Source organism: Hemiscyllium ocellatum, chromosome 1 (genome assembly GCF_020745735.1).
Source record: "Hemiscyllium ocellatum isolate sHemOce1 chromosome 1, sHemOce1.pat.X.cur, whole genome shotgun sequence".
NCBI classification, from domain to species: domain Eukaryota; kingdom Metazoa; phylum Chordata; class Chondrichthyes; order Orectolobiformes; family Hemiscylliidae; genus Hemiscyllium; species Hemiscyllium ocellatum.
In genome coordinates, this window is record NC_083401.1 from 32,263,610 (window position 1) to 32,279,235 (window position 15,626).

At 41.1% G+C, this 15,626-nt stretch overlaps 1 protein-coding gene across 4 annotated transcripts in view; it reads left to right on the top strand.

Moving 5' to 3' along the window:
• LOC132827677 (fibroblast growth factor receptor-like 1) overlaps positions 1–15,626 on the top strand; it is a 304,917-nt gene that overhangs the window by 262,727 nt on the left and 26,564 nt on the right. For all 4 annotated transcript variants that reach the window (XM_060844604.1, XM_060844365.1, XM_060844443.1 and 1 more), the window contains exons 5-6: positions 4,464–4,748; positions 8,791–9,144. In XM_060844604.1, the coding sequence (XP_060700587.1) occupies positions 4,464–4,748; positions 8,791–9,144 (639 nt within the window). The remainder of the gene's footprint in view (positions 1–4,463; positions 4,749–8,790; positions 9,145–15,626) is intronic.

Here is a 15,626-nt window from a genome sequence, read left to right on the forward strand (position 1 = left end):
AAAGGGTTCCTGCTCCTCCTGGTCCCACAGGTCAATCTTACTGTTACCTTGGAGAGCATCAAAGTGTAGACTAGTTACAGACCAACTTAGATCAGGAAACTAAGGTGTGGGGTCTTCCAGGCTTCCGCCTCAGTTAAATGCAGTTAGGGGTTGACTGATTGTTGGGCATGCAGGAGTATAGAATCGAGGTTAAAATCTGATCAACCACCAGTTTATTGAATGGGAGAGCAAACTCAATGGGCTGAGTGGCCTACTCTTGTTCCTTGTCTGTTTGTTTGAATACGGCATGATCACATACTCCTGTCTCAGGGATACACCTTGTCCACCTGCTGGTATTGGAATTTTGAATTGCAAAGTAAAGTATTGGATTTTATCTGAGTACATTCCCCGCTTTTGACAAGTGGATAGGGCTCAGGTCAATGGCCACGTTGCCATCTTGCCAAGTGTATCAAAAGGAGTTCAGTACCTTGGGAAAGGGCCAGAAAGGAAACACTTGATACAGTTAGATGATCGTTTTGAAAAAGGAGAGATTTTAAGTATCTGATCACTGGAAATAAGGGGGAATGAAGAAATGTTTTTATTTACCCAGCAGCTGGTCAGGACCTGGCGCACACTGTCTAAAGGTAGAGGTAGAAACTCTCTCCATTTTTAAAAAGTCCTTAAACATTGACTTGAAGAGCTATTACAGACCAGAGCATAATGTTAGGTTGCTTCTCATCAACTGGCACAGATCGGATAGGCCAAATAGCCTCCTGTACTTTCACTGAATTCCAAGACATTCCAAGTGCTGACAGGTACCATTAGCTGCATAGATTTTCCTGGTTGTTCTGCTTCCAAGAAACTAATTTCACTTATAAAGTGAAGAATTTTTCTGGTTGTGCAAGTTCATCAATATATATTTACAAAGTCAATCAAGAGCAATCAGATTTTGTTTCTCTTATGATTTATTGTCAATCTAATTAGAAGGAGTATTTAGAAAATACTATTAAAAGCTAAGTTAGAAAGTACAGGTACAGTTCATTAAGAACGTGCAAGAATCCATATCTATTTTCAACTTGCCATTAATGGATTCTCTAAATCCAGCTTCTGCATTTCCTTTGAATGCCATTCTTAAAAGCCACCTCTGCTCGGGCTTTTAGTCACTTCTTATAATCTATGTTCCCTTGGATTGCAATCATTTTTCTTTCCCTTTTGTAACAAAAGAGTCTACAGATTATAGTGGGACCTATTCCAGTTGAGAATGGGATGCAGGGAAGTTCTCCTGCATGTTAAAAGGTTGTTGGCACAGGGAGTGATTTTCCAATGTGCAGTCATGTCGGCAAGAATCCCAAAAGAATACAAACACAGAAAAATTAATTGCCAAATTAAACTTTGCTTTCTTTTTTTTCCACTGTTTTTAGGATTAAAAGGTAAATGTTGACATATCTGAGTAAATCCTAATACAAGAAATTATGATAAAATTAGCAATTTGTTTCTTAATATGTTGTTTGTCAGAGAATTACACAACATGGAAACAGAACCTATAGTCCAACTTGTCCATGCCAACCAGATATCCTAAATTAATCTCGTTCCATTTGCCAGCACTTGGCCCCATCACTCTAAACCATATCATGCTATCACTCTATTTATATACCCATCCAGATGCCTTTAAATCTTATAATTGTAACAGCTTCTACCAATTCTTCTGGCAGCTCATTCCATGAACGCACCACCCTCTGTGTGAAAAGGTTGCCCCTTCGGTCCCTATTAGATCTTTTCCCTCTCACCTTAAACCTATGCCCTCTAGTTTTGGGCTGTCCTACCCTGGAAAAAGACATTGTCTATTTATCCTATCCATGCCTCTCATGATTCTATAAACTTCTATAAAGTTACCCCTCAGCATCCAATGCTCCAGGGAAAACAGCTCCAACCTATTCAGCCTGTCCCTATAGCTCAAACCCTCCAACACTGGCAATATTCTTGTGAATCTTTTCTGCACTCTTTTGAGTTTAGCAATATCTTTCTTATAGCAGGGAGACCAGAATGAACGCAGTTTTCCAAAAGTGGCCTAACCAATGTCCTGTACAGGTGAACATGACCTCCCAAATCCTATACTTAATGCATTAACCAATAAAAGCAAGTGTATCAAAGGCCTTCTTTACTATCCTGTCTACCAATGATTCTACCTTCAAGGAAGTACTAACCTGCACTCCAAGGTCTCTTTGTATGGAAACACTCTTCAGGTCTGTACCATTAAGTGTGTAAGTCCTGCCTTGCTTTGCCTTACCAAAATGCAAAACCTCGCATTTATCTAAATTAACCTTTAGCTGCCACTCCTCGGCCCACCTGATCAAGGTCCCATTGTACTCTGAAATAGCCTTCTTCATTGTCCACTATTCTACCAATTTTGTCACCTGCAACTTTACTCACAGTTCCTCCAATATTCACATTAAATCATTTACATAAGAGAAAAAGCAGTGGACCCAGCGCTGATCCCTGCGGTACACCGCTGGTCACAGGCCTCCAGTCTGAAAAGCAACCCTCCACCACCCACCCTCTGTCTCTTACCTTCAAGCCAATTTTGCATCCAAATGACTAGCTCTTCCTGGATTCTATTTAGTTTAACCTTGCTAAGCAGTTTACCATGCAAAACCTCACTAATGCCTTGCTGATGTCCATATATACAATGTCCACCACTGTGTTTGAAATAAAATCCATTTTAAATGCAGATTATTGAGTCACAGAGAGATACTAGACGATGCCAACCAGATATCCTAAAAGGGAATTGTCTTGACTGTTGCTAAAATTGATGTTTGTTCTTCATACTTGCTTATTTATTCAGAGTTCTCAGGGACTGCACTGTGCCCTGACAATAATGTTAGAGCTCACAAATGCAGGTACCCAAAATTACAGAGCATTTTCACCCAGAATTGGGATTCTGACCAAAGATTGCCACTGGAGCCATGAGGGCACTTTTCCATTATCTATTTAAAGAGATTTCTGTTTATATTTTTAGATTTGTGCCTGTTTTCTTTGTACCTTCTGTATCTCACTAAGTCTGCTCTAATTAAATCTACAGAGGACAAATGTACTAGCTATTATTGGCAATTCATAATGCCAGATTCTTTAAATTATGTAAGTCAACCACAAACAGATCATGCATGTAACTACTAACATTTGGAGCACTTCAACTGATTAGTTGTTTCCTTCATTTTTCCCATGGGATGTGAGTGTTGCTAGTGAGGCTGGTACTTATCACCATCCCTACCTGCCCTTGGATTGGGTGGCTTGTGAGGCTTTTCAGATGTGGATTAAGAGTCAATCACATTGCTTTGGATCTGGGGGAGGATGCTAAATGGGGCACTAAGAATTTTTTTTTAGATTCGTTCATGGGGTGAGTGTGTTGCTGTCTAGGCTAGCATTTATTGCCATCTCTAAAGAAGGGTGGTGCAGTGACACATTGATGCCTCACAGCACGAGGTCTTTGAGTTCAATTCCAGCCTAGGGCGTATGTCTGTGTGGAGTTTGCACATTCTACCCGTGTCTGCGTGGGTTTCCTCTGGGTGCTCCCATTTCTTCCCACACTCCAAACATGTGCAGTTTAGGTGAGTTGGCCATGCTAAATGCCCATAGTGTTAGGTGCATTAGTCAGAGGGAAATGGGTCCAGGTGGGCCACTGTTTGGAGGGTCAGTATAGACTTGTTGGCCTGTTTCCATACTGTAGGAAATCTAATCCAAGACTGAACCACAATGTGGATCTGGAGTCACCTGTAGGCCAGACCAAGTAGGAATGGCAGTTTCCTTCCCTAAAGGACATTAGTGAATCAGATGGGTTTTTCCAACAATCAGCAGTGGATTCATGATCATCATCAGATTCTTAATTCCAGATTTTTATTCAATTCAAACTTCATCACTTGCCATGGCAGGATTTGAATCCATGTTCCCAGAATGTCACCTGGGTCTCTGTATTAACAGTCTATCGCCTCCCCTAGAAATAGGATGATATGGTGATAGGTGATGTAAAGTCAGGTGGAAGGACATCATTGAAGGATAAACGCCACATGGATCTGTTAGGAGTAATGACCTATACCTGTACTGCAAAGTCAATAAAGAATTTTTATCTGAATATTTAAATTGCAACATTTAAGAGGCAGTGGATGGTATATGAATAGGAAGGGTTTGGAAGGATATGGGCCGGGTGCTGGCAGGTGGAACTAGACTGGGTTGGGATATCTGGTTGGCATGGACGGGTTGGACCGAAGGGTCTGTTTCCATGCTGTACATCTCTATGACTGTATATTAAGTGTCTCAAGGGATGGCTTTCTGAAGCAAAATGGTCAAATAATGCTACAGAATCACCCTTGCAGATGGATTACCCAGGTGAATTAGGATGTATAAATGCTCTTCCTATTTAAGTTGTTTCTAATCAAGCAGATATGCCTTTATGGACAGAGATGTAACGATATTTCTTTGGTGATTTGTAGTGAGACCCAGGTTTACACAACCCACCAAAATGCGTCGCAGAGTGATTGCCCGTCCCGTGGGCAGCTCGGTCCGGCTGAAGTGCACTGCAAGTGGATATCCCCAGCCTGATATCACCTGGCTGAAGGACAACAAGCCTCTTGTCCTTCAGGACATGGGCGATACCAAGAAGAAGAAGTGGACTTTGACCCTGAAGAGCTTGCGGCCCGGAGACAGTGGGAAGTACACGTGTCGTGTCTTTAGCAGAGCGGGTGAAATCAATGCAACATACAAGGTTGAAGTAATCCGTAAGTACTGCACTGGATTTAGAAAGGGATTAAAATAATGGTCAATTTGAAGACAGTTGCAAGCAGTCTTTATGCTCACAATGAGAACCACATGGCCAAATCTGTGCTGCGCTCCAAGAGATTCCAACCTGGAGCATGTTGCACATCTGGTAGTGATAAGGTTGTGCAGATGCTAAATGTGTTTTCATTCTAAACACAGGAGCAGAGATACAAAACTCAAATCAGGCCTCATCCCACTGTCAGATGTGGTGGCTGTACTTCTGCACTCTGACTCAGACAGAAGCGAAAACTCAAGGCAATGTTTTATTTCATGTGCCATTTTGCATCAAAAACCAGTTTACTCTACCCATATTTTACTTTTGCTTGGAATTCAAAGCTTAGATATATTTTGTTTTTCTTAAAAGCAACAGATCTGTTAAAGAGCTAGTTAACTGAAGGTTTTAATTCAGAAGCAGCTGATTGTAGGAACTGATAAGAGATTCACTGGACTCTTTGCTTTCTCGTGTGGCCTCACTTTCCCCAAGGTAGTTTTCCCCCTGTCAAGGCTAACTAGCTCCAATGTATTCGACACCAGATTCGGAAAGTACAGGGCTCGTGTTTAGAGAAAACATTTTTGTTATAGATTTCCCACAGTGATGTCCTGGGGAACATCAGGAGAAATGTGAAGATACCAGGGACTGTGTGGAGTGCTGGACTCACTTCCTCACTATTGTGGTGGGACACTCGCACCTCTTTGGCCCTGTCTTGCACTCTATCTCTCCCACATTTAGGAGACTGAGGTGTGTAATAGTGCAATTCCACCTGTTGTAGTAGCCCCCTCTTAGTTCATTCAACCAGTCAATGTTCATGCAGGCTTCAGGTCTTTATGCCATTTCAGCTAGTTCTTATCCTAGCATCCCTGACCTGAGATCCAGTAGATCTCAATGAATACCAGGAGCCACTGCCAAATGGCTTTTCCCTCCAGCTTCCAGGAGCAAGTTGTACCTCCGTAAATGCTGCTGTAACTGATTAACGTAGTACAGACCCAGGATTCAAGTTAAATTCTTCTGAATTGTAGGGATTTTAGCCTTTAGCTACCAGGAAGCTCACAAGGCTCTACTCCATCACAATTGATTATTCGAAATTAGTTTGAAAACATATGAAGTGCATTCAGTTTGAATAAGAATGTGAACAGGCATCTCCCCCATATGGCTCACTTGGAGGTGCAAAACTATGTCTGGTGTGAACCATACAGACTGGGAATATGCAGTTCCCATTCTGTGTTTCAAATAGTGCAGTCTCTCCTTGTAGTTAATATACTCCAATCCAGGCAACATCCTGGTAAACCTCTCTTTTGCACCATCCCCATAGTCTCCACATCCTTCCTATAGCGCAGCGACTAGAACTGCACACAGTACTCCAATTATGGGCCTGACCAAAGTCTTGTACAATTGCATTGAGGATGTATTGGGAGCAGAGGACCTTCCTGACCAGGTAAGTAGGGTTTTGGGGCACAGGGATCAGTCGGGAGGTGGAGGAGGTGATTAAACAAAGAAGTAAGTGTTATGGCAGGGGTTGGTTATTGCCAGTGGAGACTGCATTGCGGGCTACAAGAGGATACCTCCCTCTGTCTGTAGGAAAGTCAGCAGGGTTTATCATGTCTTTTTTAAAAAAACTTCCTATTTATTTTATTTTTCCCCCATGTGGCAGAGTCTGCCTGTGACTGGCAAAACACCAGCTGCATTAGACATTCAAATGGCCCAGTTGGCCCAATACAAAGATGCGCCGGTTAGGTGAATTGGCCATACTAAATTGCCCATAATGTTCAAGGATGTGTAGATTAGGTGCATTAGTCAATGGTAAATATAAGGTAGAAGAATGGGTCTGGGTGGGTTACCCGTCGGAGGGTCAGTGTCGACTTGTTGAGCCGAAGGATCTGTTTCCACACTGTAGGGATTCTAATTCTAATTCTAACGTTGGTCTCCAGGCAGGAAGGTTGTGTGCCTTCCCCTCCCCTAGTAAAATGTCACGGCGGCAGGAAGACAAGAGGCAGGCCAACCCAGTGATTTCCCTCGCTGTTTTCCAGGCCTCTCTGCCTCCTGGTTGATTCAGGATTGGGGGATGCTGGTATGTTTGTGTGTGGATTTGGGTGAAGCTTGATAATGCTTTCCACACTCCCATCAGTTACTGCTGCTCAACAATGATATATAGAAAACGGCTCCTTTAGTGAGGTGGATAATGATGATTGTTGATATCCATAGATGTTAAGAATCAGCACAAACCTCCCAGAGAACAAAATAGTTAAGATTTACCCCCGTGCTGAGGCTTGTTGTATATGTTCTGAGCTACCCACTCTCAAGGCAATCCTACAGGCAATCATGATTTCAGAGTCTGGGAGCTAATTAGGCTTTTGTTAGAAAAACAACCTGAAGTTACAGTTACCTCACTGCCAGCTGGGAATCATGGTAGTTTGTTCATGAACAAAATTGAACAGTGCGGGCCTCAGGTTGTTTCTTCTTTTGTCCAAAAGTTGAAACCGTGTGGAATGTAATGTCACTGGGGAGAAACTTAGGTTTTTCTCAGGGTAACCAGGATTTCTGTAAGGGCTTTGAAATATAATTTAAAAAAATGTTTCATGCAAACAGCTGAATTCCAACAGAGCCTTGTCTTAAAGAAGTTGGATTCCTCAATTATGCAAATCTGCACTTTGATTATAGATTGGCCTAAGAGCCCAGAAGGTTTAACATAAATATTTAAAATAACTATTTTGCTTGAAAAGATTTCCAGGAGGTTTACTTTTCTCAGGAATCATGCAGTTAGAAATGGTAGTGGGGTTAGAAATGGTAGTGGGGTGCCTTTTGAGTGTTTCTGTCATTCTTTGTATGTTCTTTTCGGATCATATTGTCAGAGTTAACCCACTTTGCAACTGCAAACGATGGATTCAGACACATCCCTCATTCTTCCCTTTCTCTCAAACAGCCCATTAACAGTAAATGTTCAAACCTTGCTCTTGAAGTTTAATTTAAACTGTCCAATTGCTGCTAACAACCCATAAAATCAATGAGGCCTTGCAATTCTCTGATATGACAGAGATAGCTGTATGTCTGCCAAGCTGGTAATTGGTTCATCAATGTCAGTAAAACCATGTCAGTAAAAGCATTGCAGTAAATACATTGACAAAGCAAAAGAAAATTGTAATGAATTGATTGTTTTTCTCTCCATCACCTAAATTAGTAGTTGAGGTGGCAGAATCCTTTCTAAACAAGCATTTGAAAGGCACAATTCTCCATCCACTTACCTCCATTCTTTTGCCTCTTTTATTTATTGACTTTGTACTCTTGACTTTCCAGGAGTTTTATTGTTTGAATATTTGGATTGTATTCTTGACTTTACTAATTTTGTTTTTGTTTGAAGGTGAAATACTCCAGTCCTGACCAATTTTAATGATCCTCTGAATGATTTCTGAGAACTTCCCCCTCAGTATTACTGAGAGTAGAGAGAAGTTGGTTCATTTTCAGACCGTATTGCCCCAGTGCACATTCCTCAATGCTCTGCCTTGAGACAAGGTTCAACTTCTGAGACAATCGATGCAGGATATTACGTTTCTTTTTGGATTCTTCTCAAAGTGGAAGTGAAAATGCATCGTTAATATTCATTCCCTTTAGGAATCGTTACTGTAGTTAATACTTTGTTCCTGCTTGTGAAGGTATTCCAATACAGGGGATGTAGTGTAATAGGCTGTGTCTGGTTCTAATGATTCCACTTGTAATAATGAGGTGCATTATTATCAAGACTTAACAAAATTCTTTTTCACCAAAATGAAATGCATGTCTACTTTTGGTGTCACATCCAATGAACCATGTCATATAGACCTCAGCTGTATCCTGGTTTGTGCTTCAACTAGGATAATTATACTATAGGATTTCATAGCAAAAATCTGTGTCACGTTTGTAGGGAAATACTGCTGCATTTTTTTAAGGCTGCACCATACGTGTATTTGTAATGTAAGGTTTTCTGCAGTCAGTAAATGTTAACAATGTATTATTTCGCTTACCATTTGCAGAGACCACCAGGTCCAAACCCATCCTAACTGGAACCCACCCTGTAAATACCACTGTCGATTATGGAGGTACCACCTCTTTTCAGTGCAAGGTCCGCAGTGACGTTAAGCCTGTGATTCAGTGGTTGAAGAGAGTAGAGTACGGCAGCGAGAACAAGTACAACTCCACCATTGATGTTGGTGGACAGAAGTTTGTGGTGCTGCCAACGGGAGAGGTCTGGTCCAGACCCGATGGCTCTTACTTAAACAAACTGATGATCTCCCGAGCAAAAGAGGAGGATGCTGGGATGTACATCTGCTTGGGCGCCAACACCATGGGATACAGCTTCCGGAGTGCCTTCCTTACTGTGCTACCAGGTAGGCTGGCTCCTAATTCTCTCAGTAATGGCCTACTGGAAATAATGACTATGCTCTATCTAGATTTCGGCAGTGTGTTTTGGCCTTGGATGCCTGAGATTTGAAGCTTTTGAATCTAAGTGTGGAAATCTGAGATTGGCCGGTTCCCTTTGGTACACTAAGATCCGTAGAACAAAATGAGGCCTGAAAAATCTCCCTCTGTTGCTAACGGCCAACCCCCCCCCCCACCCTCCACCCCCACCCCTCCAACCCAATGCTGTCACACAGTATTAACAAAGTAACATGCAAACACATCCTGCTGGAATGTGTCTGATTGCCTCAGGTAATCATTCTGACTTTGTTTAGTTTGGGAAATCTAGGTGAAGTGCAACGATTGAAAATTACGGTATCAAAAACCACACATGATATGGTAGAAAAATCAGAAATTGCTGGAAAAAAAAACTCAGCGCGTCTGGCAAGAAGGAAAGCAAAGTTAATGTTTTGGGACCAGTGACCCTTCTTCAGAACTGCTAGGCCTGCTGAGTCTTACTAGCAATTGCTGATTTTGTTTCTGATTTTCAGCGTCCCCAGTTCTTTGTTTTTTTTGATGAATGATACGGTAGTGATTATGTGATGAATGGGGTGGGTTTTAAAGTTTGCCAACTATAGTGGTGGTTGCTGAGATACTGAGGAGCCTCTCAATTTTGAAGGACTAAGAAAGAATGCACTAGAGTAGGCGATTCTGCAATGAGCCTGGATTTAATGTGGTGAGTGCTTTGGAGGATTGAGGATCTCTTCTATGCAGTGGTTTATTTGAATCTACTATTTTACAGCTGAAGAGTAGTGAGCATTCAGTTAGTTAGGCTGATCGTCTTGTGTGATAAAGGAATTAAAACGGGGACTGCCTTTAGGATTGTAGCAGCAGTTGACATAAACGTTTTAAAGATGTTTCAACGCCACGTCAATTATTTGGGATGTTGGGGAAACATGCTTAGACTGCCTCCTCTACTTACTTCCCTCCCAGTAGGTGCATGATCCAACAATAGTGAGATGAATCAATTAACTGCACTGAATTTCCGTGGGCTCTCTTGACTAACTGCTGAGTGAGAGAGAAGACCCAGCATAAACCTGACCTTGTTTGGATATATTTGGCAGGCATTGACTAAATGCCAAGCATTCCTCAGGGGAAGAGAAGAGGCAATAACGCCTGGCTGACAAATTTGCAGGGTCGTAATTCTGTTACCTAGCAATCAAGCCAAAAATTTAAGGACATCAGATTTCCCGATTTTTCTTTTCAGCTCAGACTCAATTGGCAGGTAGGGGACATGGGGAACAGCATTGACTGCCCACTTATATATCAAAGTTAGCACTGAAGTTCAATAATTAGTGTAGATCCTAATTTAAAGAGCCTGTTTTGGGTGGGAATTTTGGGTGCTCATCTCAAGCAGTCTGAATTAGGTTCATCAATAGGTCTCGAAGATGCCCACCAGGTTACCCATTTGTTTTCAATTGGTTGGTAACTTTCCCTCAGTGGTTGGTTTTCAGTATTTTTTCTCTCTCTCAACCAGTGACCATAACAGAACAGAGAGAAAATATGTTTTTTTCTTTTCAATGTATTATGTATTAATATATTTACATGTATTAGGGACGGGTTTCAAAGTAGTATACCACTCTGCCTTTTCACAATTAAGAATGACCTTTTAACCCATCCAGATCACTCTGGGTGAATGAGCTATCCTGTTTGGATACTCTGTTAAAAAGAAAATCTGGCTGATGGAATATAATGTGGGAAAATGTGAAGTTGTTCACATCAGCAGGCAGAATAAAAAAACAGAGAAAACCCAAAGAACTGCGGATGCTGGAAAGCAGAAACAAAAAAACAGAAATTGCTGGAAAAACTCAGCAGGTCTGGCAGCATCTGTGCAGAGAAATCTGAGTGAACGTTTTGGGCTTAGTCACCCTTCTCCAGTACTGAGAGCTCTTCCACTCTGATTTTTCTCCACAGATGCTGCCAGATCTGCAGCGTTTTTCCAGCAATTTCAGTTTTTGTTCATTTAAAAAATGCAGTGCGTTACTTAAAAGGAGAATGACTGCAGGATTCTGAAGTGAATTACAAAAGCATCAGCATGCAGGTACAGCAAGTAACAAAGAGGATAATGGAATGCTATTCTTTATTACAAGCGAAATCGCGCATTAATGTCATGCATTAGTTACACAGAGCATTGGTGAGACCACATCATTGGTACTGTGTGCAGTTTTGATCTTATGTAAGAAATAATGTAAATGAATTGGAGATAGTTGAGAGGAGGCTTATTAGATTGATAACTGGAATGGGTGGATATCTTATGAATTAGGATCGGACAGGCTGGACTTGAGTTTACAGTATCACAAGTATATAAGGTCATGAATGGTGTTGATAAGACAGACATGCATGGGTGAGTCCAGATCAAGGGGGCGCTGTTTTTTAAAATTGGCGATCACCCATTTAAAATGCATCAGGATCCTTCTTATCTTTTGAGGGCTGTGGGAATTTGCTGTCTCAGAATGTGGTGGAGGTGGGGTGAATCACTAAGATTTTTAAAGGAGAGATGGATTCTCGATGGGAGAGGAAAGCATAGATCCTCTGGTAGAGGGGAATGTGGGATTTGGAACACAAGCAGACACCATTCTTTGAATGGCAGAGCAGGCCTGAGGGTCTGAAAAGCCCACTTCTCATTTGCATTTTGGTTACCCACCCCTGATGACTGCCTCAGCCTTAGTTGTCTGGGGAGGAAGAACCAGCTGGGGCAGCCCTGAGCTGTGCCACAGGAGCAGAGGACAAGTGGGCGAGGAAGATAGTGACAGAGTTGCAAAGGCCTGGTTGGGATTGGAAGAGGAGATCTCAGAGGATGGGGGTGGGATTGCACTGTCAAAAGGAGCCAGGGATTTAACTAACCTGCTGGAATGTTCCCTCCCTCTCCCCTGACCACCTCCTACTGCCCAGAAATGACAGCCCTTAAGGGTTAGTCAGGAGTAGGAATGGATGGTGCTGCCCAGGCCTTGCCCTCCTCTTTGTAAAATCCCTGCCAGAACTGGGTGGGTAAGTTAGCAGCAGGAAGGGCACTTGCATTATTTTACCTTCCAGACTGTTGCTGAACTGAAAATTAAAATATGGCCTAGTGTTTCAGGTTAATGAATAAGTTATCGTCAGAATTGTTCTGATGAAAAGCCTGAAATGTGAAACCTGTTTCTCCCCTTTTGTTTTTTATCTTCCCTTCAGATTTCCAGCATTTTGCTTTTGTAAGCGTGTAGAGGCAAGCTTAACCTTTTTTGGGGGGGGACTGGTGTAAAAACAGCAATATTGATTCATCCCTCCTGGTTTTAATTTCCAGTGAATACATTTTTGTTAAGAGTCTGAAAAGAGTTGTTTAGTTCTGTAACACTGTGCGGAGATCCAAAGTGCTCGCTCCTAACAGTGGGCGCTATAGATGAAAAAAAATAATTTTTCCATTTACCTTGATGAACAGGAAACTCCACTTCAGAGTAAATTGTGCTGAGCAAACAGGGCCAAGCTGGTTTGTTTTCAAAGGTTTAGGATACTGTAGAAAGTAATTTGTCACTGTACTTAGGACACGTTTGGGCTGCTTTGATGCTGGAAGCATTAGATCTACATAATCACCGCATGAAAAGCTTCATGCTTTGAGAAATTATTTTGCAAAGAAGCATAATGGAAGGATTTAGTGCATGAACACTATGATGATTTTCGACCAGAATTTTACCCAAATGTTTCAGTGGAATTGATGCCAACATCTGTACGACTCGATGCAAAGAGCTGAAATGAGATTAGTGATGTTGATTATATGTGAAACTGACAATGTGGAGTACAGTTTGTGCCTACACATGGCAAGATGTTATATTCGACTGTACGTAAGTTGAATGTTTACAGTGGAGAACATCCAGGAAAAAAGATTGCTGGTTCATTTTTCTCTAATAGCAGTCATCAGTGTTGAGGTAAAATCTTGCACAAGTCTCCCAAATTAATCCAACTGCTTGAAAAGCTAAACTGTGTGAGGTATTTGCAGAAAACAAATTGCTAGATCTTAGCAAAATCATAAGCGCGTGACTTTAATCTTTTGACCAGAATGCTTGCATTGTTGAAAAACAGTGTTAGGCATCCCAGCAGAGACAACACTGTTTATCTTTTTTTGGAACTACAGTAGAATTGGAAATTTAGGCAGATTGATTTTTTTTTGGGCATTGTTGAGGGCTTGGAGAATATGAGTGTTACTCAGGATCTTTAAGAACAATGAAGTGCATTGAAATGGTTTTACAATATAAGGTAACTTTTCAGCAATATTTATTTGAGGTACCCAAACACGTTGCCTCATCCTTTTTAGTTTCAGCTGTGGCTCAGTGAAGTGTGGGAGCATAGGACTTATGAGCAGGATTAGTCCATTTGACATTTCCAATCTGCTCCACCATTCAAAAATGGAGGAAGACACACAACAGGAAACATCTGTCAGAGGAAAAAATAGTCAAGATATTAAGAATGACATTATAGCAGGACTTTTGAATAACTGCAAGATAATCAGATAGGATCAACATGATTTTGTGAAAGGGAAATCATGTTTGACCAAAGTATTAGAGTTTTTGTTTGCGGAGGTAACACATGCTATGAATCAAGGGTGAAATGGTGGAAATACTGTACTTGGATTTCCCAAAGGTATTTAATAAGGCACCGCGTCAAAGGATATTGTGGAAAATAATAGCTCATGGTGTAAGAAGTAGAAGATTGGCAAGGAAAGAAGATTAGCTGGCTAATAGACAGCAGGCATAATTGGGTCATTTTTCAGATTGGCAAGATGTGAGGCATAGTGTGCCCCGAGGGATCGGTTCTAGGATCTCAACTGTTTATATAAATAATAAATGATTTAAGAGGACAGAACAGTATGATTGCAAAATTTGCTGATTACACCAACATAAGGAGAAGGTAAGTTGTGAAGAGGGAACAACAAGACTATGAAAGCTATAGGCTAATTGAATGGACAAAGATATGGCAAATGGACTATAATGTGGGAAAATATGAAATTGCCCATTTTGGCAGGAAGCTTAAAAAATAAGCTTATTATCTAAATGGCGAGCAATTGCAGAGCATTGAGATGGAGAGATTTGGATTTCCTCATGTATGAGTCACAAAAAGCACAGCGAGTAATTCGGAAAGTGAATAGAATCTTATCATTTTATTGAGGGGGAATCGGTCAGTTTTGATCAGCGCACCACACTTGTCTGAGAGTCATTTTTCCCTTTATTCTTGCTAATTCAAAAGGATAGGTGAATGAACTATGAAAAAGATTTGAAGCTTAAATTTTACATTTCAGAAGGGGTACTCATCAGAAATTACAAAGTGGTAAACGGGCAAGACCAAGTTACTACTCTGTCAAAAAGGTAGAAGCAAAAGGCATACATGGAGATTAATGCCAAGCTAATTTAGAACAGGCAGAGGCCAACATATTCTTAACACAACAAGAATATCAAGCATCACCAGTTGTAATGCTCTGCTTCATTTAGTCTTTAATGTAAAATTTACAAATAGCTACATTTGATGCTTGGGAAAATAAAATGAACTGTTTGTACAGCAAATTTGGGAGTATTAACACTGATCTGAGTTAACTGGCTGTTTTTTGTTCTAACCCCTGTAAATATGTAAATACTTTGTAATAGAGGGGTTAACAAGCTGAGACAACAATAGTTGGTTTACAAATTGAAGTTAGCTTCCCTGGCGAGAGAAGAAAGGGCAGTGCTTCCCATTTCTCATGCTTTTTGATAAATCTTTTAGTTTGTTGGAAGTACGATGTATTTTGTGGATTGTACGAATAGGAAGTTAGTTAACCATATTTGGATGGGACAGGATTCTGAAAAGGATTCAATCTTGCTGAATTGGTAGAACATGTCAAACCTCCAGTGAAGTGGCCGTAGTCTGAGAGAAGGGGATTAGCATGGTGCTATTCACAATGTGCAGAAGTGAGTTCGACCTGGCATCAGAAACACAATGACCCGCTTACACTGATGATTCAAAGGTAAATTACAAAAATTCTCTTTTTGTTTTAGAGGATGTTTCACATCCTCAGTATGACTCAGTGTGTCACAGCCAAGTAAATACTTTGGAAGTGTAGTCACAGTTACAACAGAGGTAAACACGGGAAGCAATTTTCACACAAGATCTCTTGAGCAGTCAATGAAATAAATCAGTGGTGTGTGAATTTTGTGACATTGGTTGGGTAAGACAAATGCTAGCCATGACACCGGTGGGATCTACTGTCCTCCTTCAAGTAATGTTTGGGACATACAGGTTAGGAGCAGGCATTGGTCATTCAGTCCCTTGAGTCTACTCTGTCCTTTAATTAGCTCATGCCTAATCTGATGCTAACCTCAGTTCTTCTTTTCCCACCTTGCCAACAATCTATCCACCTTTGCCTTAAAAGTATTCAAAGACTCTGATTCCACTGCCTTCTCAGTGAGAGAGT